General features: G+C 44.4%; 1 protein-coding gene across 1 annotated transcript in view; it reads left to right on the top strand.

The window, feature by feature from the left end:
* Window positions 1-1,338: 1,338 nt before the first annotated feature.
* The window catches only part of LOC138672581 (interferon-induced GTP-binding protein Mx-like), a 66,147-nt gene continuing 44,258 nt past the window's right edge, over window positions 1,339-23,227 (top strand). The window contains exons 1-7 of the mRNA XM_069760710.1: window positions 1,339-1,425; window positions 3,668-3,766; window positions 4,566-4,671; window positions 8,600-8,649; window positions 13,795-13,990; window positions 20,231-20,368; window positions 20,488-20,642. Coding sequence (XP_069616811.1) covers window positions 1,360-1,425; window positions 3,668-3,766; window positions 4,566-4,671; window positions 8,600-8,649; window positions 13,795-13,990; window positions 20,231-20,368; window positions 20,488-20,642 — 810 coding nt within the window. The 5' untranslated portion in view covers window positions 1,339-1,359. The remainder of the gene's footprint in view (window positions 1,426-3,667; window positions 3,767-4,565; window positions 4,672-8,599; window positions 8,650-13,794; window positions 13,991-20,230; window positions 20,369-20,487; window positions 20,643-23,227) is intronic.

Here is a 23,227-nt window from a genome sequence, read left to right on the forward strand (position 1 = left end):
CACATATACAAGATTATGTGCAAGAAAGGAATACTCCGGGCTACATTACAGCAACCAGGCACTTATGTGGCACATACCTCCCATCGACCACAAACCTTTTAGCCATGCTACACTGGATTATCTCTTTTTGGGTGCATTTGTATTCAATAAATCTTCTCCACTTATTGAAAAACTTTTCCATTGGTTTTGTTTTATCTCTTTCCGCTTCCAATCTTTATAAATATAGCAACTGTTTAATGTTATTCAGTAATTCACTCATGGTCGGACTCTCGGTCGTAATCCAATGTCTTAGTATACATTTCTTTGCCAAAATTGCTATACCATGCAGAATCGACTTCTTATCCACCCCCCCCTTCCTGCCATCCCCCTCCGCGACATAATGAAAAATTCAAGGCATCGGATCCAGTTGCCACTCCTTTCCCCCAATCCCAATGCTAAAATTGCACACAGAATTCTTTTATGATGCTACATCTACACAGACCGTGACACATATCCGTGCATTACTTTTATTTTTTTTATATTTTTAAAAACTTTTTTTTTACTTTTTGCATACTTCAGTAGTCTCCATGGGAGACTAGAAGTTGCACTTGTTTGATCGGCTCTGCTACATACAGGTGATGATCAGATCGCCTGTATGTAGCAGAATTGCTCACTTGCTATGAGCGCTGAACACCAGGCGGCGCTCATAGCAATCCGGCAGTGACAACCATAGAGGTCTGCTGGAGACCTCTGGTTGTCATGGCAACCCATCGGTGACCCGCGATCACATGATGGGGTCACCAATGAGCGGGATTTCTGGTTCGCTTGCTGGAAGCGCGTGTTAAATGCTGCTGTCAGCCGCGTGTGGATCGTGATTCCACCTGCGGCTGTTAGAGGCACATGTCAGCTGTTCAAAACAGATGTGGGCTCAGCGCCGTAGCACACTTCAAAGGGAGGGAGTCAGAAATCGGAGGAAATATACACCGAATGTCGGAAAGGTGTTAGAGGGGATACTGATACTCAAGGGTATTTGTTGCTTCGAGGGGACACTTTGGGTATTATAACTTTCAAAAGAGCATATTTAGCTTTATTACTTGCCAGGTAGCACATTGGGGGCTTTACTAATTTCTATTGGAAGTTATTATTTTTGTAGGCCCCCTCTATGTGGCACATTCTCTTTGTAGCAATAACTTATGGAGGGGTAATCATAGTAATGACATAATATTTGAAGCATTGGGGTCACTGCTCCACGCTGGAAGAGCAGGCAAGATGGGAAGGTTGTGCAGGTTGGGATTAGATGGGGACGGCGCTGGAAATGTGAGAAGTCAAAAGTGTTTTTGCTGTAATCTGCGCAGACAAGTCCTGGCTGGAGAAGTCGTCATGTCGGCCCGGGACGGATGGAAAAGATGGCCAAAGAAAACGACTAAATCACAAAGAATGTCAGCTGTAAGTCCCTATACTGTACACATCTGAACAGAAATCTCCATAATATGGTTGGCAGGACTTGTATCTACCACTATATGGTCACAATATGGCGAAAATATCAGTCTTTTCAATAGCGTGTTTTTCTTTTTTACTTAATGACAGCTTAATGCATTTCAGTCATGCAGTGGTAGGTGTCTGCCTGCATTATTGGACTTTGTACAGTGAGTTATGTAGAGGTAACGGTCATATAATATTATGTACACGCTGTGTAGTGGTGATGGTAGTGGGCATTGTGTAGCGGTATTATTTTGGCCTTGGATAGTAGTAATTGGTCTTTGTATGGTGTATTTTAGGTTAGCAACAGTTGTATACTCTAATTATACACTGCTCAAAAAAACAAAGGGAACACTTAAACAACAGAATATAACTCCAAGTAAAGGACCGCTACCTCCGCCTTTGTGCAAGGAGGAACAGGAGGAGCACTGCCAGAGCCCTGCAAAATGACCTCCAGCAGGCCACAAATGTGCATGTGTCTGCACAGACGGTTAGAAACCGACTCCATGAGGATGGTCTGAGTGCCCGACGTCCACAGATGGGGGTTGTGCTCACAGCCCAACACCGTGGCATTTGCCTCAGAACACCAGGATTGGGAAATTCGCCACTGGCGCCCTGTGCTCTTCACAGGTGAAAGCAGGTTCACACTGAGCACATGTGACAGATATGACAGAGTCTGGAGACGCCGTGGAGAGTGATCTGCTGCCTGCAACATCCTTCAGCATGACCGGTTTGGCAGTGGGTCAGTAGTGGTGTGGGGAGGCATTTCTTTGGAGGGCCGCACAGCCCACCATGTGCTCGCCAGAGGTAGCCTGACTGCCATTAGGTACCGAGATGAGATCCTCAGCCCCCTTGTGAGACCATATGCTGGTGCGGTTGGCCCTGGGTTCCTCCTAATGCAGGACAATGCCAGACCTCATGTGGCTGGAGTGTGTCAGCAGTTCCTGCAAGATGAAGCCATTGAAGCTATGGACTGGCCTGCCCGTTCCCCAGACCTGAATCCGATTGAGCACATCTGGGACATCATGTCTCGCTCCATCCACCAATGTCACGTTGCACCACAGACAGTCCAGGAGTTGGTGAATGCTTTAGTCCAGGTCTGGGAGGAAATCCCTCAGGAGACCATCCGCCGCTTCATCAGGAGCATGCCCAGGTGTTGTAGAGAGGTCATACAGGCACGTGGAGGCCACACACAAAACTGAGCATATTTTCCTTGTCATGCGGCATTTCCACTGAAGTTGGATCCACCTGTAATTTGAATTTCCACTTTGATTTTGAGTATCATTCCAAATCCAGACCTCCATGGGATATTCATTTTGATTTATTTTGATAATTGTTATGTTTCATTGTTCTGAACACATTCTACTATGCAATGAACACAAATTTGCAACTGGAATATTTCATTCAGAGATATCTAGGATGTGGGATTTTAGTGTTCCCTTTATTTTTTTGAGCAGTGTATATGTATAAATGCTCTTTTAGGTGGCTGGGAGGCTGTATGAGGAAACACGTACTTTGGGCCTTGGACCCTTGATCTTTTAGAACTCCAGCAACACCCCTGTCCTAACCCTAACCTTACCTTTAACTCTAGCACTAGTCTTTACTCAATTTCTAACCTTAAAGGTTGTCCTAACGCTAGTCTTAACTCTAACACTAGTCATTACTCAAGCTCTAACCTTAACCCTTGTCCTAATCCTATCCTTACCCTTAACTCTAGCACTAGCCATAAACCAGGTTCTAACCTAACACTACTCCTAACCCTAGCCTTAACTCTAACCCTAGTCATAACCCAAGTTCTAACCTGTACCCTTGTCCTAACCCTAATCCTTGCCATAAATCTAATCTGAGTTATAATAACTCAAGTTCTAACCTTAGCACTAATCCTAACCTTAACCGTAGCCTTAACTCTAACCTTAGTCCTAACACAAGCTATAACTTTAACCTTTGTCCTAACCCTAGGCGTAACTCTAACCCTAGTCATAATCCAAGTTCTAAACTAAACCCTTGTCCTAAACCTAATCCTAGAATGAAACTTAATCTTAGTCATTGCCCTAAGTCTAGTCCTAAGACTAAACATACTCCTGATCCTAACCTCGTCTGAACTCCATTGAGGGTTAGAAAAAGCATGTAACAATTTAAAGTTCGTTTTTATACGGTTATTGTTAGAAATTATCAGATCTGAGAGGATTAAAACTAACCAAATCTTGAGATTTTCCAGAGAAAGTTTATTTCTTCTTTCCGGGGGAGGTTCGGCAAACAGGATGGCAGTCAGTCAGCAGAATCGGCAGCCAGACAAGAGCGCGATGAGGTATTACTTATTATTTTTGTGGCCTTTTATGGTTTAGGAAAATAACAAGCAGTCCAGCTGCCATTTTGCTGTATTGTGTGGTGATAAAATCTGTATTCTGAAGAATACGGATTTTTGCAAAATTCAAGTACAATTCAATATGTGTTTCTTTAATTTTTGCTTCTTATTTTTATGAGGGACACTTTTCTAAAATTGCGACAGCATCCCAATCACGGCTATGTATCTCCTCTCACAAAATTACAAATGAGAGGAGAGGGAAGGGGATCTGTGGGAGAGCACAGGGCAGACTTTGTCATCTCAGTTGCTGCCCATGCAGAGTGTAACAGCCGAGATAAGTTTGATATCCGTCATCTCCGCTCTGTAAAGGCAGCGACTGAGATGACAAATCTTGCTTCATCGCATTGAGCGCTCTTTTATCTCTCAGATTCACAGCTGCACTCTGTAAAAGAACCTTTAGCATTGACTTACTTGCCAAAGCAGCCACTGCATCTAGTTTACAGGCTTCTGAGTGGGAATTTATGGGGCAAGAAAAAACAGCAATAGGGGTGAAAGTTTGCGCCTCAATAGAATTTGCACCTGTTGCAACTGCCCCTGGCAAAGCAAAACTATACAGTATGTCTCCATGGCGACAGACTACAATCAGCCCCTGCGTAGTCAGATCCTGCCGTCATGTTCTGTATGTTTACAATGACTGACTATAGTTCAAGTAGAATCCAACAGTCACAAAATCCATGTTCTGCCCATATCATGGGACCATATTGTGCTTGTATAATTTCTTTTCATGACTCTTTTTCCGCAGGAATCCTCTGCTCCAGATCATCTTCCCTTTGCAGCAACGCCGGCTCATATGCAAGGCTCCCTGGAAAACATAAACGCAGATGGGAGACAGGCAGCTTTTCAACCAGGTCTGGTGATTGATATGTCTGATAGTGCAGCCCCTTAGGTTGGGGGCAATTCAGCAACTTTGGGATCACTCTGTGCCGCTGCTCCATCGTGGCGTAATGCCGGTGACTTGGCATCGCATGGCAACACGCAACACACTGTGACGTCGGCAAGTACGTAAAACAAAAAATCCAACCAAGTGCAACTTTTCCTATCTGCTTGTCACAGTCACCGTTCCTTCTGGGTTGCATTACGGTGCGATGTAGCATCTGCATAGAGAAAACCTCGGCTGCACAACCGGTGCCATCACCAAAGTAGCCGCATAGTCACAGTCTTAATGGCGGAGTCTTGTTGGTACTTAAGTTTGAAGGTGATAACGCACAGGTTGTTGGGAGGTTCGACCACTGGACCCATTGATCTCAAGAACTGGGCTCCGAAAAGCCCCGTCTGAAGAAGGCAGTGAGCAAAAGTACTATCCGTATCCGAGCGCTGTTGGCGATCACTGCCAGTCCAATGGAGATTCATTCCAATGGTTCATTTCAGAACACCGTTCTTGGAATCATGAGGGTCCCAGAGGTCGGACCCCAAGTTATCACCCATCCTAATGTTTAAAATAAATCTTAAAATGATACAAATATTTTATTTCACATGATGTTATAGTAATACTCTTTTGTATCTCATAACAACAGGAGGACAAAAAGAGCAAACTGATTAAATCTAAAAGATATCATATCATTTTATTATATCATAGAAAAGGTAAAATGTCACAACAATATATAGAACACCAAAAACAATGCAGACTGTTATGAACTCCACCCACACCTATCCCTACCCCACATATACACTTCAATCCCTGGAAAAATAAATAAATAAAGGTCCAAAGACCGTAACTCAGGGAAAAGACAGTGCGTCCAAACGTGGACGTCAGGGAAGCAGCATGCATGAACCAGATGATCGGGAATAAAGTTACACCCATCTATCTAACATCTAAGGTGCAATAGTGCGTGGCAAGAAATGCAGCGCTTACTAACAGATGAGTGGAAACAAGGAGTGGTGGATGAAGGGTCCCGACGCGCGTTTCGCGGCAGCTAGAGGCCGCTTTCTCAAGGGAGTGTGTCTCAGGTCCCTGCAGGACCTTCTAATAACCCCATGAACTTAGTCACATGGCCTGAAATGGCCAATCAGAACGGCTAGAGTCGGCACATGCGCACTGCGGCCGTCAGGTCCTGAACTGCAGATAGGGTGTCACGGGAAGTGCACACGCACCATGGGAGAGCCCACCAAGCGGTGCACACACCGTAAAGACGCCCACCCGCAGACAGGAAACAATAGGTCGCAGTGCGATGCGTACAGCCATGAGAGCATGTATGAGGACAATTGACTGGATGACAAAAAACGCTGTGTAACAGGGAAAAAAAAACCCATGGCTGCATATAACTATAACATCACAAAATACAAATACAAATTACAAAAGTTGAAATCATCCAAAGTCGCTGAGATGGCTGTAATTTTCCCATATAACGAGATGAAGTCTGGGGTCATTTTCAGTCCGAAAGGGGGGCCCAGTAGGAGAAAATACGGAGGCGCAATAAATCAGCAGAGTCACAAACACTAAATTAAAAAAATAAATAAAAAAAGTTAAAAACACATCCACGGGGTTGATAAACATGGGGGCATGTGGGAACAGAAGTCTAGGAAACCAAATATTAGGAGGACGACAAAAAAGGGGCAAAGCTTAAATATTCATTGAGGCCTTTCGGTATCATGGTATCTAATTGGACGATCCACCTTGTCTTGATTTGTGCAAGAAGTTTTTTTATTGTCGCCCCCTCTTATACCAAGATGGAAAGCATCAATCCCCCTCACAATTGTGATGTAACTTGAAATGACGAGGAATAGTATCCAATTCCGAAGTATCGGACACTGTCTTGGCTGCACCAATGCCCCGCACATGTTCACGTACCCGTATTCTTAATTCTCTTGTGGTAAGGCCCACATATATTTTGGGGCACGAACAGGTGGCATAGTATATAACATTAGAAGTACCACAAGAGATACGTTGTCTGATTTTAAATTCCCTTGACCCATCTGATGAGGCAAAGGTAGAACAGCATAGGACATTGGCGCAGGCAAGACAGTGCCCGCATGAGAAGGATCCAAACTGAGGACCACTAGTGCCAAAGGGATTGCTGGGATCCGGAACATAGTGGCTCCTAACCAGCAAGTCACAAAGATTTTTGGATTTTTTAGGGGTCATCAAAGGAAAGCTACCCAGGGAGGCCCTCAGGGCGGGATCAACTCCCAAAACGGGCCAATATTTGTTTAGAATGGTACGCATCTTTGTATGTCAGTACATTATGCCTTTCACTAATATAGTGACCGCCATCCTAATAAACTCACATTACCCAAGTAACTTTGTTACGCCATAATCCCATTGCAGAGGGCGCTGGTAAGAGTCTGTATGTACTATATGTATGTACTGCAAAACTACTGAGATGCTGCAGTCAAAATTGACCGTGGCATCTATGGGTTAAAGGAACGCCCGCCAGGGCACTGGGGTACTCGATACCGGGTGGTAACGGTGTCTGCGACCTGGTCCATGGCCCTAGGCGCCCAAGTAAAAGGGGAAGGTCTATAAAAGGGTTTTATGAATAACGTTTGTTCGTGATGCCACCTGTGGTATTCAGTCACAGATAACCGATGCTGCTTAAAGGGGTCCTCTGGGGTGATGTTATGGCAGCTATGGTATAACTTTCCACAGGTGAAGTATATCCCCAGGGCTCCCGGTGTGTAGATGGAGATGGTGAGTGGTGCAGTAAAGAACGGAGGACACAGGTTTGCAGTCTGTTTACCTGATTTACTGAAGACTTCAGGCAGCCACAGTCCAGGGCACCAGATCACAGATACAGGCAGGGTCTGGTCGGCTTGGAAGCGAAGAGTCGCCTTTACCAGGCGGAGTTAAAAGCCTTACTACTAGCGCGGTGGTGTAGTCCCTTGCTGCCTATGGCTTCTGTCAAAGTCCTCACAGTTCTCTCTGTCCTCCTTAAAGGTGGGACACAAACCCATATGACAGGTGGCTTGAGCCTTTTTACAGGATTTCTATCATGACCTGGGCTCTATGCGCCACTGTGTCTCCTAGGTATTAGGGTGGACAGGTGACGTATAGTCCAGCTGCCCTGCTGGTTTCTGCTGTGCCCCTCAGAGTCCGACACATCCTCGGTCTTCCGGCTACAGGTGTCTGCGCTCTGCAAGGAGGTAGCTAAGTCGCACCTATTCTCCACAGTTGTCACACTCCTTTGCCTCACTCACCTGCATGCTCACTATACACTGTTCTTCCTTCTGTATCCTCTAAATCCAGGAGCTGCAGCACCTTCTTGGCTGCAAGGCACCTCACACGTCTTTCTGCCTCAGACTGCTCCAGTCTGCTATGCGGCACTAACTAACTCACTTTCCCTCCAGACCAGAATATATACTGTATATAGGGGAGTCACAGATAAGTTGGATCAGAGCTCCCCCTTCTGGCCTGGAGTGTGAACATGTTGTGTGCTTTGTGTTACCTGATAAAAGAAGATCTTCCTTCTCTTCCAAGCGTGACATCACTCTCCCCGTGAGGAAAGCAATGCCATTGTAACAACAACCAGGACCATGGGGTGTTACATTAACATTCTGGGAACATTCTGATCTATCTCCAGTCTTATAACACTAGGGCGCCTGCAAGTGATTTCATGGGCAAAGCTTCTGTACCAGTGGTGGTTTGTGAAAAATTACCCGCAAACCGCAACGTACTATTAAGGAGTAATTCATGGGTTTACTTTTTGCAGTTTTGCTGCTTTTTATCTTTTTTGCTGCACTGTAGATTGTAAAAATTGCAGAACAAAAAACATCAAACATTGCACATGTGTGCACAACCTGTAACTGAGGGAGAGATATATTTTCTTTTATATATTCCAGGCTTTGGTTCTCCAGTTTCACCCCAGTACTATCCAGACCAAGATAATACGGTAAGGGGCACTCACATTAGCACTGACATGTCCATTTTCCGCTCGTGTGCCGCCATATGGCATGGTGTTCTTCCAGATACTTGCTTGCGCTAATTCTTTTTTTTACAGATCCTCATTAAAGAAAACAAATGAAGAGTATTAAAGCAAACCTGTCATTAGCCGTAAATACGTATTTTTTGAACCAGTGTAAATGCCGGCGATGTTTTTCTTTTGTTTGTACTCCTCTCCATTCCAGAGATACGGCTCTTTCTTCCCTGTATATAATCATTTTATCCATCTGGGCATGGTGCTCAGGAAGATGCACACAGAAAAGAAGTGATGATAATGCCCACTTGGCTAAAAAGTCCAAAAAAATTAAATACAGGGAAGAGAGGGTCATATCTCAGGAACGGAGAGACGCAGGAACAAAAGAAAAACAGGAGATTCAGAACAGCGGCTTTTACTTTACATAAAACAAAATACATATTTATGGCATGTGAGGGGTCAGATTTAAAACCTTAATAAGAATTTGCCCAGAGTCACCCTCAGCGTAGGGAAATACAATCCGTATTTTACATACGCAATACGCAGAAATAGTCCCCAAATAGTGATCCGTATGTCATCCGTAGGCAGGGTGTGTCAGCGTATTTTGCGCATGTCATCCTCCGTATGTAATCCGTATGGCATCTGTACAGCCAGACTTTCTCGTCGGCTTGCAAAACGGACATACGGATATACAATGGATCCATGTGCTCAAATATTCATGAAAACATGTGTATGTATATATATATATATATATATATATATATATATATACTCAATTATAAGCCGACCCCCCTAATTTTGCCACAAAAAAACTGGGAAAACTTAATGACTCGAGTATAAGCCTAGGGTGGGAAATGCAGCAGCTACCAGTAAATGTCAAAAGTAAAAATAGATACCAATAAAAGTAAAATTAATTGAGACATCAGTAGGTTAAATGTTTTTGAATATCCATATTGAATCAGAAGCCCCATATAATGCTCCATACAGTTCATGATGGGCCCCATAAGATGCTCCATATTAAAATATGCCCCATATAATCCTGCATAAAGGTTAATAATGGCCCCATAAGATGCTCCATAGAAACATTTGCCCAATATAATGCTGCACAAATGTTGATTATGGCCCCATAAGATGTTCCATAAAGATATTTGCCCCATATAGTGCTGCACAAACGTTATGGCCTCATAAGATGCTCCATACAGACACTTGCCCCATTTGCGGTTGCTGCGATTAAAAAAAAAATCACATACTCACCTCTCCGTCTCTCAGGCCCCCGGCACTTTCAATATTTACCTGCTCCTCGTTGCGGCGCCGCTCCGTCTTCAGCACTGACGTTCAGGCAGAGGGTGCGCACTAACCACGTCACCGCGCCCTCTGACCTGAATGTCACTGCAGAACACGCTGAAGACTGAGTGGCAGCTGGAACGGGGAACAGGTGCATATCGTGCAGCGCAGCTCTCCCCCTCCCCGTTATACGCACCTGTTCCTGGCGCGGTGCAGTCCCTGCTTCCCCGGCGCTGCTGCTTCTTCCTCTACTGAGCCGTCACCGTTACCGCTCATTACAGTAATGAATATTTGGCTCCACCCTTATGGGAGGTGGAGCCGCATATTCATTACTGTAATGAGCAGTACCATGTGACCGCTCAGTACAGGAAGAAGCTGTCAGCTGCGGGGAAAAGATGTGCAGGGACCGCGCCAGGAGCAGGTGAGAATAATTAGACAGCCCCCGCTCCCCCTCCCCTGCCGACCACTGGGTATGACTCGAGTATAAGCCGAGAGGGGGACTTTCAGCCCCAAAAAATGGGCTGAAAATCTCAGCTTATACTCGAGTATATACGGTGTATATATATATATATATATATATATATATATATATATATATGTATATGTATATGTCAGTGACACATGTGTGTATATATATATATATATATATATATATTTATACATATTTATTTATATTTCATACAGCGCTAGATAGCTTAAAAGCTGGTAATTCAATTGCCGCCTTTTGCTATCTCCTTCCAAACCCGACAGAATATAAGACATGGTTTACATACAGTAAATCATTTCATATCCCTTATTTTTTTTAACATATTCCTCACTAATAATGTTCAAAGTGTCTGTGTGCATAATTGCGCTCCCGTGCAATTTTCTCCGCCAGAATAGGAAAGCCAGTGACTAAGGGCAGATATTAATAGCCTAGAGAGGGACCATGGTTATTGCCCCCCCCCCCCCCCCCGGCTAAAAACATCTGCCCCCCATCCCCCCACAGAAAAGGCAGATCTGAAAGATGCGCCTATTCTGGCACTTGGCCACTCTCTTCCCACTCCCCTGTAGCGGTGGGATATGGGGTAATGAAGGGTTAATGTCACCTTGCTATTGTAAGGTGACATTAAGCCAGATTAATAATGGAGAGGCGTCAATAAGACACCTATCCATTATTAATCCAATACTAGTAAATGGTTAATAAAACACACACACATTAGCAAAAAAGTATTTTATTGAAATAAAGACACAGGGTGTTGTAATAGTTTATTATACTCTCAATCTAATTGAAGACCTTTGTCATCTGAAGCAAAGTTAAAATAAAAAATCAACAATATCCCATACCTTCCGTTGTTCAGTCTTGTCCCACGCTGTAAATCCATCTGAAGGGGTTAAACAATTTAACAAGCAGGAGCCTGCTAATGCAGCCTCCCCTGCCTGTAAAAACTGGGGAATGAAGGGGAACGTAGCTACCTAGACTTGAGGTGCTGTGCCCCCTGCTGGCATAACCTCAGATGAACTCGAGCGTGAGAAAATATTCAGAAAAATTCAGAACATCCCTTTATTTTAACAGCTAGAGTGCCCAAATTTTGCCCATAGACACTTGGAACATTATTAGTGAGGAATATGTTAAAAAATAAGGGATATGAAATGGTTTACTGTATGTAAACCATGTCTCATATCATGTCGGATTTGGGAGGGAGATAGCAAAAGCCGGCAATTGAATTACCGGCTTTTGTGCTATCTGGCGCTGTATGAAATATAAATACATATATAATATATATATATATATATATATATATATATATATATATACCTATTCTATGTGTAGACATTTATTTTGGCTATTCTATTCTAACCTGTCAGTGTGATTTTACTGTAAACCGCGTTGAATTGCCGGCTTTTCTATAGAACACCGCATGTACAGTCGGTGCAGCTGCATCGGGGCCCAGAGGCTTCGGGGGGCCCTGCAGGGCGGCTAAAAATGAGGGCAATCTGGCCTGTTTATCCAGCCCCGAGGCTCCAGGGGGCTCCTGGCCATATTGCCCTCATGTGCGGCAGGCAGGGAGAGATCGCTGCAGCTCTGCTGCCTACAAGAGAAAATGACAGTGGAGCTGCAGCGATCCATCCTGCTTCCTGCCCATGCTTCGTGTCTCACACAGCAGTCTGGATGACATCATCATTCAGTGCCGTGGCCTCTGTGCCAGTGAGAGGAAGCTGCCGTGACGGTGATGCTGTGGCTGCGGGAGAGCATGCGAGAAGGTGAGAGGTGCTGTCTGGTGTGTGTGTAGAGATGAGTGGTGGTGTGTGTGTGTGTGTGTGTGCGTGTGTGCATAGAGGTGAATGGTGCTGTGTGTGTAGGTGGAGGAGGGGGATATGATGGGGGAGAAGGCAATGATGGGGTGATGGGGAGAAGCCAATAATGGAGTGGTGGGGGAGGAGGAAATGATGGAGGTGGTGAAATGGACAATGATGGGGTGGTGGGGGGGGAAAGGCAATGATGGTGGTAGTGGAAAGGGCAATGATTGGGTTGATAGGGGAGGAGGAAATGATGGAGGTGGTGAAATGGACAATGATGGGGTGGTGGGGGGAAAGGCAATGATGGTGGTAGTGGAAAGGGCAATGATTGGGTTGATAGGGGAGGAGGAAATGATGGAGCTGGTGGAATGGGCAATGATGGGTGGTGGGTAGAAAGCAATGATAGAGATGGTGGAAAGGGCAATTATGAGTGGTGGGTAGAAAGCAATGAGAGAGGTGGGGGAGAGGAAAATAATGGGATGCAGGGGGAGGAGGACAATGAGGGGTGTGGGGAATTGGGAAGGGGAAATTACAATGGATTTAGGAACAGGGGGCGGTGAAGGAAGACGTTATTATTGCTTATTATGTTTAACACAGTCCCGTAGTATATAGTGTACTCACTTATTATACATAGCACAGTCCCTTAGTATATAGTGTACTCGCTTATTATGTATAGCGCCATCTCTCAGTATATAGTGTAGTCTCTTTTTATGTATAGCACATTCCCTTAGTATATAGTGTACTCACTCATTATGTATAACAGTATAACACCATCCTTAGTTACATAGTTTCCTCTTTTATCATGTATAACACAGTCCCTTATTACATACCATCCACTCTAGTTATATATATGAAAAGATAAAAACCATAATTATTGAAATCTCCCCCATTTTAAGATGCTAAAAAAAAATTAGTACAAAAACATTTGGTATAGATGTGTCTATAAAAGTCTTCACTATGAAGTTACAAAATGTGTTAATCTGGAAGGCAGATGGATTACTACAAAATTGAAATGCCCAAAATTGTACATGCTCGTTTTCTCGCCTTACTGCCTTATGATCGGTCAGCATCGTAGAAGAAGAAGGGAGAAGAACATGTCCCCAGTGAAAACTGTGTGATAACACCCATTTGATTGCTAATTTCTCCCCAAAGGAGAGGCAACATAGATTTTTTTTTTATTTATCAACATATTATGTCCAAAAAAAGATAAAGGCAGGACTCCAAGGTCCAAAAGGATTTTTTGGTTTATTGACACAATGTCATCATGGCGACTTTATCTATCTATCTATCTATCTATCTATCTATCTATCTATCTATCTATCTATCTATCTATCTATCTATCTATCTATCTATCACCGTATTATTATCATCTATTATTGTATTATATCTATTATCTATCTATTATCTATATACCTATTATCTATCTATATATATATATATACATATATTATCTATCTATCTATCTATTATAATATCTGTCTAGCAATCTAACTTTCTATCTATAATCTATTTATCATATATTATATATGCAGTCTATTTCTTTCTGTTTTTTTAAAGCCTGCAACAGTTGCACTTATGGACAAGGGATTCCAAGAGAAGATCCGCCCGTGTATTGACCTCATTGACTCCCTTCGGTCGTTTGGGGTGGAGAAGGATCTGGCGTTACCAGCGATTGCTGTCATTGGTGATCAGAGTTCTGGTAAAAGCTCAGTCCTGGAGGCTTTGTCTGGAGTCACACTTCCCAGAGGCACCGGTGAGAGATTTTCTACCTGTCCTAGCCGCTCTGATGGTTTTGGGTAGGGAAATGGTGAATGTCCAGTTCCCTTGTGGTCTGGAGTAATAGCAGTAATAATTCATGGTCAATGGCAGGATTTGTTATTGTTTCAAAGCCAAGTGTCCCCTAATTAAAATACATTACACTGAAGTACAACCAAAGCTATACACAGACCCTTAATGGAGGTGATAATAGCAGCTTTTTTTCTAGGATAATAGTGGGGTAACAACTGCTTCCAGGAGGTCTAAGCCACGGGAGGCTTCCTGCTGGTTTGGGTTAGTGGGGGTATGTCACCAGCTTTACTGGTGGTCTAGGGTACAGGTGGGATTAATGCCACCTTACTGGGGATATAGGGTAGTAACACAACTTCCCATTTGGTTTAGGGCAGTAGAAGGGTAACACCAGCTTTTCTGTTGGTCTAGGGTATGGGAAAGATTAATTGCAGCTTTCCTGTGGTGCAGGTTATTGGAGAAGGTAACATTAACTTCCCTGGGGTTCTAGTATATACGTGTGACTAACGTTAGCTTCCTGGAGGTCTAGGGTACTGGTGTAGTGACACAAAATTCTCTGTTGTTTTGGGGTTAGAAGGTGTTTAACACCAGCCTCCCTAGTGGTCTAGGGTAAAGAAAGTGACTAATGCCAGGTTCTTGGTGGTCTAGGGCAGGGGTCCCCAACTCCAGTCCTCAAGGCCCACCAACAGGTCATGTTTTCAGGATTTCCTTTGCAATGCACAGGTGATGCAATTATTACCTGGGCAAGACTAAGGAAATCCTGAAAACATGACATGTTGGTGGGCCTTGAGGACTGGAGTTGGGGACCCCTGGTCTAGGGTAGTGGAGGGTTAACACTAGAAATTATTAGTACCACGCCGGATTCCTACTCTGACAGGCAGGGTCTCCAGCATGTCAGTTCACTCACCCGCGCTACGGTCGGTTCCTCTCTTCCTCATGCTCCGCGTGCTCCCAGCAGCACTTCCAGACGGGTTTCTAGCCGTGTCCTTAGGACACGCACGCACTCCCGCCCTCTTAAAGGGCCAGTGTGGGCACTTGCTATTTCCTCTCCAACCAATGGTTGTGAGGCATTGTTTATATATTGCTTCCTCTCCACTGGGGAGGTGCCTGAGCAACATTCCTGTTTTGCAGTCTAAGTTGTGTAAAGTTGCATACCTGTCCCTTATGCACTCTGGTGCAAATCCTGCCTGCTGCACTCTGGTGTGAATCCTGCCTGCTGCACTCTGGTGTGAATCCTGCCTGCTGCACTCTGGTGTGAAACCTGCCTGCTGCACTTTGATAAAAACTCTGCTGCATTCTAATACAGACTCTGCCAGCTGTTCCCTCCAGTCTGTCCTCTGGGTCCAGCTGCTGCTCGTCTGTTGGTCTGTCCTGGAGTGGCACCTGACATTCATCGGCAGCCAAGTCTAACCTCACCATCAGAGGCTCTAGTGAATAGTCAGGTGATCGCTTAGTCATGCCCCTCCAGGCTCTCCACGGCCCAAGGCCCAGTGGGCTGGCTGCAGTGCTGAGAGAGGGCGGAGTACAATGAACAGGACAAACTGCTGGACTTAGAGAGAGGTGCTGGCGGAGATGTTATGGTGGATTGAGAAACTTGTGGTGTACTCATTCTCTGAATCAGTCAAAAACAGCAGGCATGTCTGCTTCCGTTACAGCCGATGGTGAGCTCTCAGTCAGCATGACTGAGCGGGTAAAGTACCCGAGATTTTGCGGTCAAAGACCTGCATCTCTATAGTTGGCACGGTAACAGAGGAGCAGGAAGAAGCAGCAGATGCAATTGATGGGGCGGCTGATGGTGGTTGAGGTTCGCTGATCCGCATTTTTGCGCAGTGTGATTCCCACAGTAATGCATGTTGATTGCTCATGTGGTTCATACATGTAGTAGTCAAATTATTGCACTTTTCACTCAGTTTTTCTTTTAAAGTTGGCAGATTACGTGAGTTGGCTCATCCTTTGCAGTGTCAATAAAGACCCAGGGTAGGCAACCCTTGCTACCACTGTGAGCTGCAGACATGCGGACGCTGCTGGTTACAGCCACATTAGTGGCTGAGGATGCATTGCTCATCGTGGCTGCATCACTACGCGTCTACGACATACAGCGCAATGTAACCTCCTCGTCATCCTCCTCAGATGACCTACTTAGCTGTGTGCCTCTATGTTCACGCCAACTGGGATCTAACACCTCATCATCATCATCCTCTGTGTTATTACATTCTTGCCCTTGGAGTCAGCGTCCTCCTCTTCCTGCCCTGACAGCTTAGTACAGTCCGTGTGAGCCTCAGATATCTGAGTCTCATCAGGATCACCTCCCCAGGGGTTAACATCTGATGATGAGGGTCAGGAGGCTGTTCGGACCCTACTTCATCCTGCTCTGGACCCAAGCTAAAAAATTTTTGGACATCGGTGCAGATTTCCTCCTCTTGACAAGGCGTACCGCTGTGCGTCTGCCAAAGAAAGGTAGTCCAGAACAGAAGTTGTCAGTTATCTTTGCATAGGAAGTGACGTTGTTGGTTTACTAGTGCTTTCACAAACATTGCCACTTACGCCAGATACACCTTGAACACCAAGCCTAATTCCCCTTCCACCACAGCCTCACTTTTTCCCAGTCATGTTGCTCAGATAGTGTGATAGAAGCACAGTATTAGCAACAACAAAAAATAGATTTTAAACTCTGCACCACCTCTGCAAACAGCTGAATTTCAGCAACAGTAAATTCCAAGGTGATATATGGTGTGCTGTATCGTGTTAGTCACAGAAGAAAGAATTGTTTGAGTGTGGATGAGGACTGTATGACAAAGAAGATATGCTACAAACAATTTGAAAGTCAGATGTCTCCTACTGTATGACAGTAGGAACAGAAGATTTTTTCTGGCCTCTTGATCAGGCCTCTATAACACACTAGATGCTGCAAACTATTTTCAAGTCAGATCCTTTTAGGAACACAAGAATTTTTGGGTGGCCTCTGGATCAGGCCTCTACAGCTTAATTTCAACCCAACAAAATGACAAAGTGTGATATGGCGGGCTGTCTAACTTTTTAAACTGAAAAATTATAAATATTTTTAACGTGCCTTAGGTCTGCAGACAGTTTTATATCACCACAGCACTAAATGACAAGGTGGGATACAGTAAGCTGTTTCACATTTAGCTAGTGAAAAAATATTATTTAGAACGCTATACTCGTGCACGGAGAACAATAGAAGCAGCGCACAACTCACTTGTTGGACATGTGCCCTGCCGGCTTTATCTGTGGACCTCAGTAATAGCCCCCAAAAATGCTGGAAGGTAAATTTTTACAGCCACACTGGACACTAGCTTGCTACACTATCTGACTGATATACAACTGAATAGCTAACTAGCTAAAATCTTGCTGCTAACAGTGACAGCATCAGGAGCAGCCTCTCTGGGCTGTTGCAGTGCCAAAATAGCGCTAAAACAAGATGTCCGCTCTTTATATGGATAGGGACATGTGATTTCAGCAGCTAATGACACAAGCCGTTGTGTCAGGACATTGTGGGTGTTTCCTGTGTAAGCAGGTTGCGGGATGCAGTCACGCAAGAGAGGCAGAGAAAGGGTTAACAGTTTTAATTTTAACAGGGGATACTCCACGCAGGGAGATAAACGCTTTAAGGGTAAGCAATAGGTAGAGTTAATGAGCAATAAACATGTTAAAGGCAGTTCCTTATATCATTTATCGTGTCAAAGGCTTCCCAGTCTTCTGCTGAAGCTTGGAGGGTGGCAGCGCCAACAATGGCCGGCGCTGTGCCGTTCCAGTGGGGTCCTGCCAACAATGGTCCGTCTTCTGGTGGCAGCGGTCGGTTTCTGGTACCTTCCGCTGAGCCCCTAGTCCATAAGCACGTGCGGCCAAAACAAACAAGGCCACGGCACTGTCAAGAGTCAAATGTAAACAGGTGGGAAGCAAGTGGCAAGTTAGGCCGCAAAAGTCTGTCCGGCCTTCTGTCATCTGCACGTGTGCGGTACTCAGTCACTGAGCGCACGGCACTTCTGTCTCTAGCAGCTACTGAGCGCACAGCACTTCCCTCTGCAGCGGTCCCGCTGGAAGCAGCGGGGACCAAACAACGCAGCCCGTTGTGATGCCGGCACTCAGAGGACGGAGCAGGCTGCTCACCTGGCTGCACGCTGCTGCCGATTCATGCTAAACTGCCTGGCACACGTTGCTCTGCACATCCCCAATACCAGAAAGTCTCTCACGCAGTAAGTCTCTTATGCAGCCGTCCTGGATCTGTGCTCTGTCCTTATCTCTGCTGCGCGGCCTGTAACTTTGCAGAGCGTGCCGCACGCACGCCTGCTTCTGCTCACGCTGCCGGCGGGAAACTGACTGTTTCTTTGCGCTTTCTTCTCTCTGCCTGGCTTACTCATGCCCCCTCTTTCTGGGTCATGGGGCCTGTCCTGTCCCCCATTCTTTTCCCGGGCATCATAGGACGCAGCCTCAGCAGTTCCGGACCCAGCATGATTAAGGCACCTGCAGCCCAGTCTTCCTCCTTACACCTGCACATTGATTGGCTAGATGCAATGTGCACACAAAGTTACGGGGGAAAAATGACTGTTTGCAAGAACGACGCGGCTTGAGCTCTGTAAACCTCCTCCCCTCCTCTTTTCACCGAATCTTACCTTTTTTCCGATTTTATAAAAATTTGCTCGTGTTTCCGATCATGAATCCGAATGTGCCATATTCATGCAGAATTTATGTTTGGTGATCGTTTTTCGAACAAATTTGCTCATCACTCATTTGCTTTCCCATTGTACTAGGGAATTTATGGGGTAACATTAGATTCCCTGTTGGTCTAGTGTAGTGGAGAGGGTAACATTTTCTAGTTGTCTGGGGTAGCAGATGGGTAACACCATCTTCTGTTTGGTTTAGGATATTGGGGGTAATACAAGATTCCCTAGTGGTTTAGGGTATTGCAGGGGTTTTACAAGCTTCACTTGGCGGCCTAGGAAGGGTAACACATCACTTCTGCCACAGATAAGTTGCTGTTATTCCTCCGATACCCTAGACCACCAGGAAAGCTTGTGTTAGTTCTTCTCTACCCCAGACCACCAGGAAAGTTTATAATAATTTGGTGGTAATGATGATATTATTGATGTTTTTTTTCTAACACCAGGGAATTGATAAAAAAAATTGAGAGCATAAAAAAGGAATACTTGAGTAAGCAATGCTCACCTGTTACTTCCCCAGCATCTGGAGTGGTCCTGCATTTGCTACAGAGGTTGAGTGCTGAACATCCACATTTGTGTGACATGTCACAGGCAAGGACCATAATAGTTATAGCACCGGAGCAGCTTCGAAACTAAAATATAAGCATTGCTTATTTAAAAAAAAATTGGTTTGTGTCACTATTTTTTAACCCCATGAGGGTTTCCTTAATTATTGGCACTATTTTGAGGTTACACAAAACATTTTTATAGCTTTCTATTTTATGCAAGATGACACAACATTGGCACATATATAGAGTGTATATATTTATATATATATATATATATATATATATATATATATATATATGTATAGTGGTAGATCGGCTCACTCGGCTGTACACGGAGGTAGACACGGGAACACTGTGGCTTTAGGAATTCACTTGGTTTCTTTAGATGCGGCGTAAACCAAGCTCAAGCACAAAGTAAACACGGCCCTCTGGGCAAAACAGCAAAACAAAAGCTAGCACTAGGCAAAGTCTTTGTATCAGCGGGGATCAGCCAATTCAGGGTTAGCAAGGCCCACGGTTCAGGTTTAATCAAAACATAAACATTTCTTTGGAGTGTTCCTCTCCAGACACTGAACCCTGCTGCCTCTGAAGGCCAGCTACTTAAGCCACAGACCAACCCTGGGGTGGAGATAAATGGAAATCCTCCCACCCGCTCTATGGATGTCCACATAAAAGTCAGCTCATTATACAAATTAGCTTAACTCCTTAACGCACTTAGTGCCCTGGAGGAAATATATACTGTGTATGTATGTGTGTGTGTATATATATATATATATACATACATACATACATACATACATACATACATACATACATACATACACAGTATATATATATTTTATATGGACCGGGCTCAGCTTTTGAGCAATAAAACAATTAAGCCAATAAAAAAAGGAGGAGACACCTCCACATCTTACAAAATGATGGCACCAATCATATTGCTATACCCAATTCATTTATATTTTATTTTTTCCTCTACAGGTATTGTTACACGTTGCCCCCTTGAGCTGAAGCTGAAAAAATCTGCCACCAACTCCCCGTGGTTTGGAAGAATTATTTATAGAAATACAAAAACAAATATTCCGGGACCCTTCGCTGTGGAGGCTGAAGTTCGGAGAGGTAAAGGGAAAAATAATGGTTTGGAGATTTTAGGAACTTAGTTTTAGAAGAACTCGGTCACAGAACTGATATCTTCCTGACACTTGTCTTTCCTACCTACTTACTATTTTTCTTCCCAGCACAAGACATTGTAGCCGGCTCAGGAAACGGAATCAGCGAAGATCTCATAACGTTGGAAATCATCTCTCCAAACGTCCCAGATCTGACTCTCATTGATCTCCCGGGGATCACAAGGATTGCTTTACCCAATCAACCCCAGGACATCGGAAGCCAGGTTTGTCAGGATTTGCCTAGCAGACATCAAAAAGAAATGTGAAGTTTTTTTAATTTGAGTTATGCAGTTTTGCTACTTTTTTCCCAAAATGTTCGATTTGCAACAAATGAATATTCCACAAATTTGAAATACTCTAAAGTCTCCAATTTCCCTGAGAAGACGTGTGTAACACTCTGAGGTCTCCTAGTACTGTATCCAACTATTTTTAAGCTATTTAACTCAAATACAGCCTTATTAATGTCAAAGTGACCTTAACGTTTATGGCTAAAGGTAAACGGATAGTAGCCAACAGCTTGTTCCTCACACACTAATCGTCTTCCAAGCTGGTACACACACTAACTGTACAGTCTCTTTAGTATTTTGTAGTTTTCTCTCCATACCTTCATAGCTAACTTCTGAATTCTCTGCCTCTGCTTTTATACAGGCTATAATAGTCCATTCTGATTGGTTGTGCTATTCCATGTGATATGATAGCAGTAGGGCATTATAGGGAAGCTCCCCGCCCAGTTGCATCTGACTATTATGTGAGCCTTGTCTGGTTGATGCAATCAATTCTTCTACAATATGTAACATAGCATTTCCATAAATAAATATTCAGAGAGAGAGAAGAGAATTTGCACATGTATATACCTTTTTATATAATGTAAAATTATATATTTATTTACATAAAGAGGTGAGATGACTACCACCTAGAGCAAGAACCAGTCAGACATCCAACAGCGTGTCAAGAACATGAAGAGCTGGACAACACCTGGCCGAGACATGACCCACACCTACTGGCTAAAGAAATTAACAGTGGTATGTGAACGCATGGCAAAGCAGATGAACCAACTGCTAGAAGTAGGCCAGCACCCAGCTTGCCTAACAGAAGGAAAAACAGTGCTGGTCATGAAGGATCCTCACAAAGTAACAGTTCCATCCAACTACCAATAACCTGCCTTACCTGTTGTGAATTCTGCTCTTGGGCTCCCTCCGGTGGTTGTTGATGGTAATGCAGTTATTCCTGAGCAGCAGTCTTGGACAGGTGTTTCTGCTAATTGCAATTCTGACTGGGGTATTTAGCTGTGCAGGACTCATTAGTCCTTGCCAGTAGTCAATGTTCCTTTGGAAGTGTTGGTCCTCTGCCTGGCCTCTCCTGCTTGCTGCCAATTCAGCTAAGATAAGTGTTTGCTTCATTTTTTAGACACACTGCTGTGTGTTTATTTTCTGTGCTTATCTTGTTTCTATTTTGTTCCTGCTAGACTGTGCCTGATGTTTTTCTCAGTCTAGTTGGACTCGCTGGAGTCGCAGATATACTCTCCACATCTTTAGTTAGGTGGTGGAGTTTTTGTATTTTTCTGCTGTGGATATTTTGTAGTGTTTTGCTGACCGCATAGTATCCTGTACTATCCTTTCCTATCTAGGTAGAAGTGGCCTCCTTTGCTTATCCCTGTTTTCTGTCTGCGTGTGTCTTTTTTTCTCCTACTCACAGTCATTATTTGTGGGGGGCTACCTATCCTTTGGGGGTCTACTCTGAGGCAAGAGAGTTTTCCTATTTCCATCTTTAGGGATATTTAGTCCTTAGGCTGTGTCGAGGTGTCTAGGTCTGGTTAGGCACACCCCACGGCTACTTCTAGTTGCGGTGATAGGATCAGGGTTTGCGGTCAGTAAAGTTACCACTGCTCCAGCGAAGGTCATTTCATGCTGCTCCAAGGCGACCTGATCATAACACTTACCACAACAGGGAAACTCCTGTCAGGCTTCATAGCCACCAAGCTACAGAACCATATGAACCAGTACATGAATCCAGCTCAGATCCTAGTAGACAGAGCATTCCCTCAAGGCTCAAGATCCAGACAGACCAATCTCAGCACAGCCTGGATTGACTACAGGAAAGCCTATAACTCAGTGCCACAAACATGGATCTGTGAATGCTTGGCTCTCTATAATGTCAACAGAAAACTAAGAACCTCCCTCAGAAACTCAGTGGGGCAATGGAGAACAACATTGGAAGTCAACTCAAGACAACTAGCACAAGTGACCATCAAATGCGGCATGTACCAAGGTGATGAACTGTCCCCATTGCTGTTCTGCATAGGCTTGAACCCCGTCAGTCAGATAATTAGAGTCTGGCTATGGATACAAGTTCAAGAGTGGAAGCATCATCAGCCACCTCCTCTACATGGATGACATCAAGCTGTATGCGAAAAACAAACAAGACATCAATTCACTGATCTACCTGACAAGGATCTACAGTGAAGACATTGGGATATCTTTTAGACTGGAGAAGTGCGTCAGGTTGATCATCAAGAGAGGCAAGGTAGTCAAGACTGATGGAGTGGAATTACGAGCAGGACACATAGCAGATGTACAGACATGCTACAAGTACCTTGGCATCCCACAGGGATACGGTAACTATGATGAGGAGGCAAGGAAAGTAGCAACATCCAAATAACATCAAAGGGTAAGACAGGTCCTCAAGAGCCAGCTCAATGAGAAGAATAAAATCAGCGCCATCAATACATATGCCCTGCCAATTATCAGATACCCTGCTGGCATAGTGAGCTATCCAAAAGAAGAGATGGAAGCTGCAGATGTGAAGACTT

The sequence above is a fragment of the Ranitomeya imitator genome, chromosome 3, assembly GCF_032444005.1.
Source record: "Ranitomeya imitator isolate aRanImi1 chromosome 3, aRanImi1.pri, whole genome shotgun sequence".
Classification (NCBI taxonomy): domain Eukaryota; kingdom Metazoa; phylum Chordata; class Amphibia; order Anura; family Dendrobatidae; genus Ranitomeya; species Ranitomeya imitator.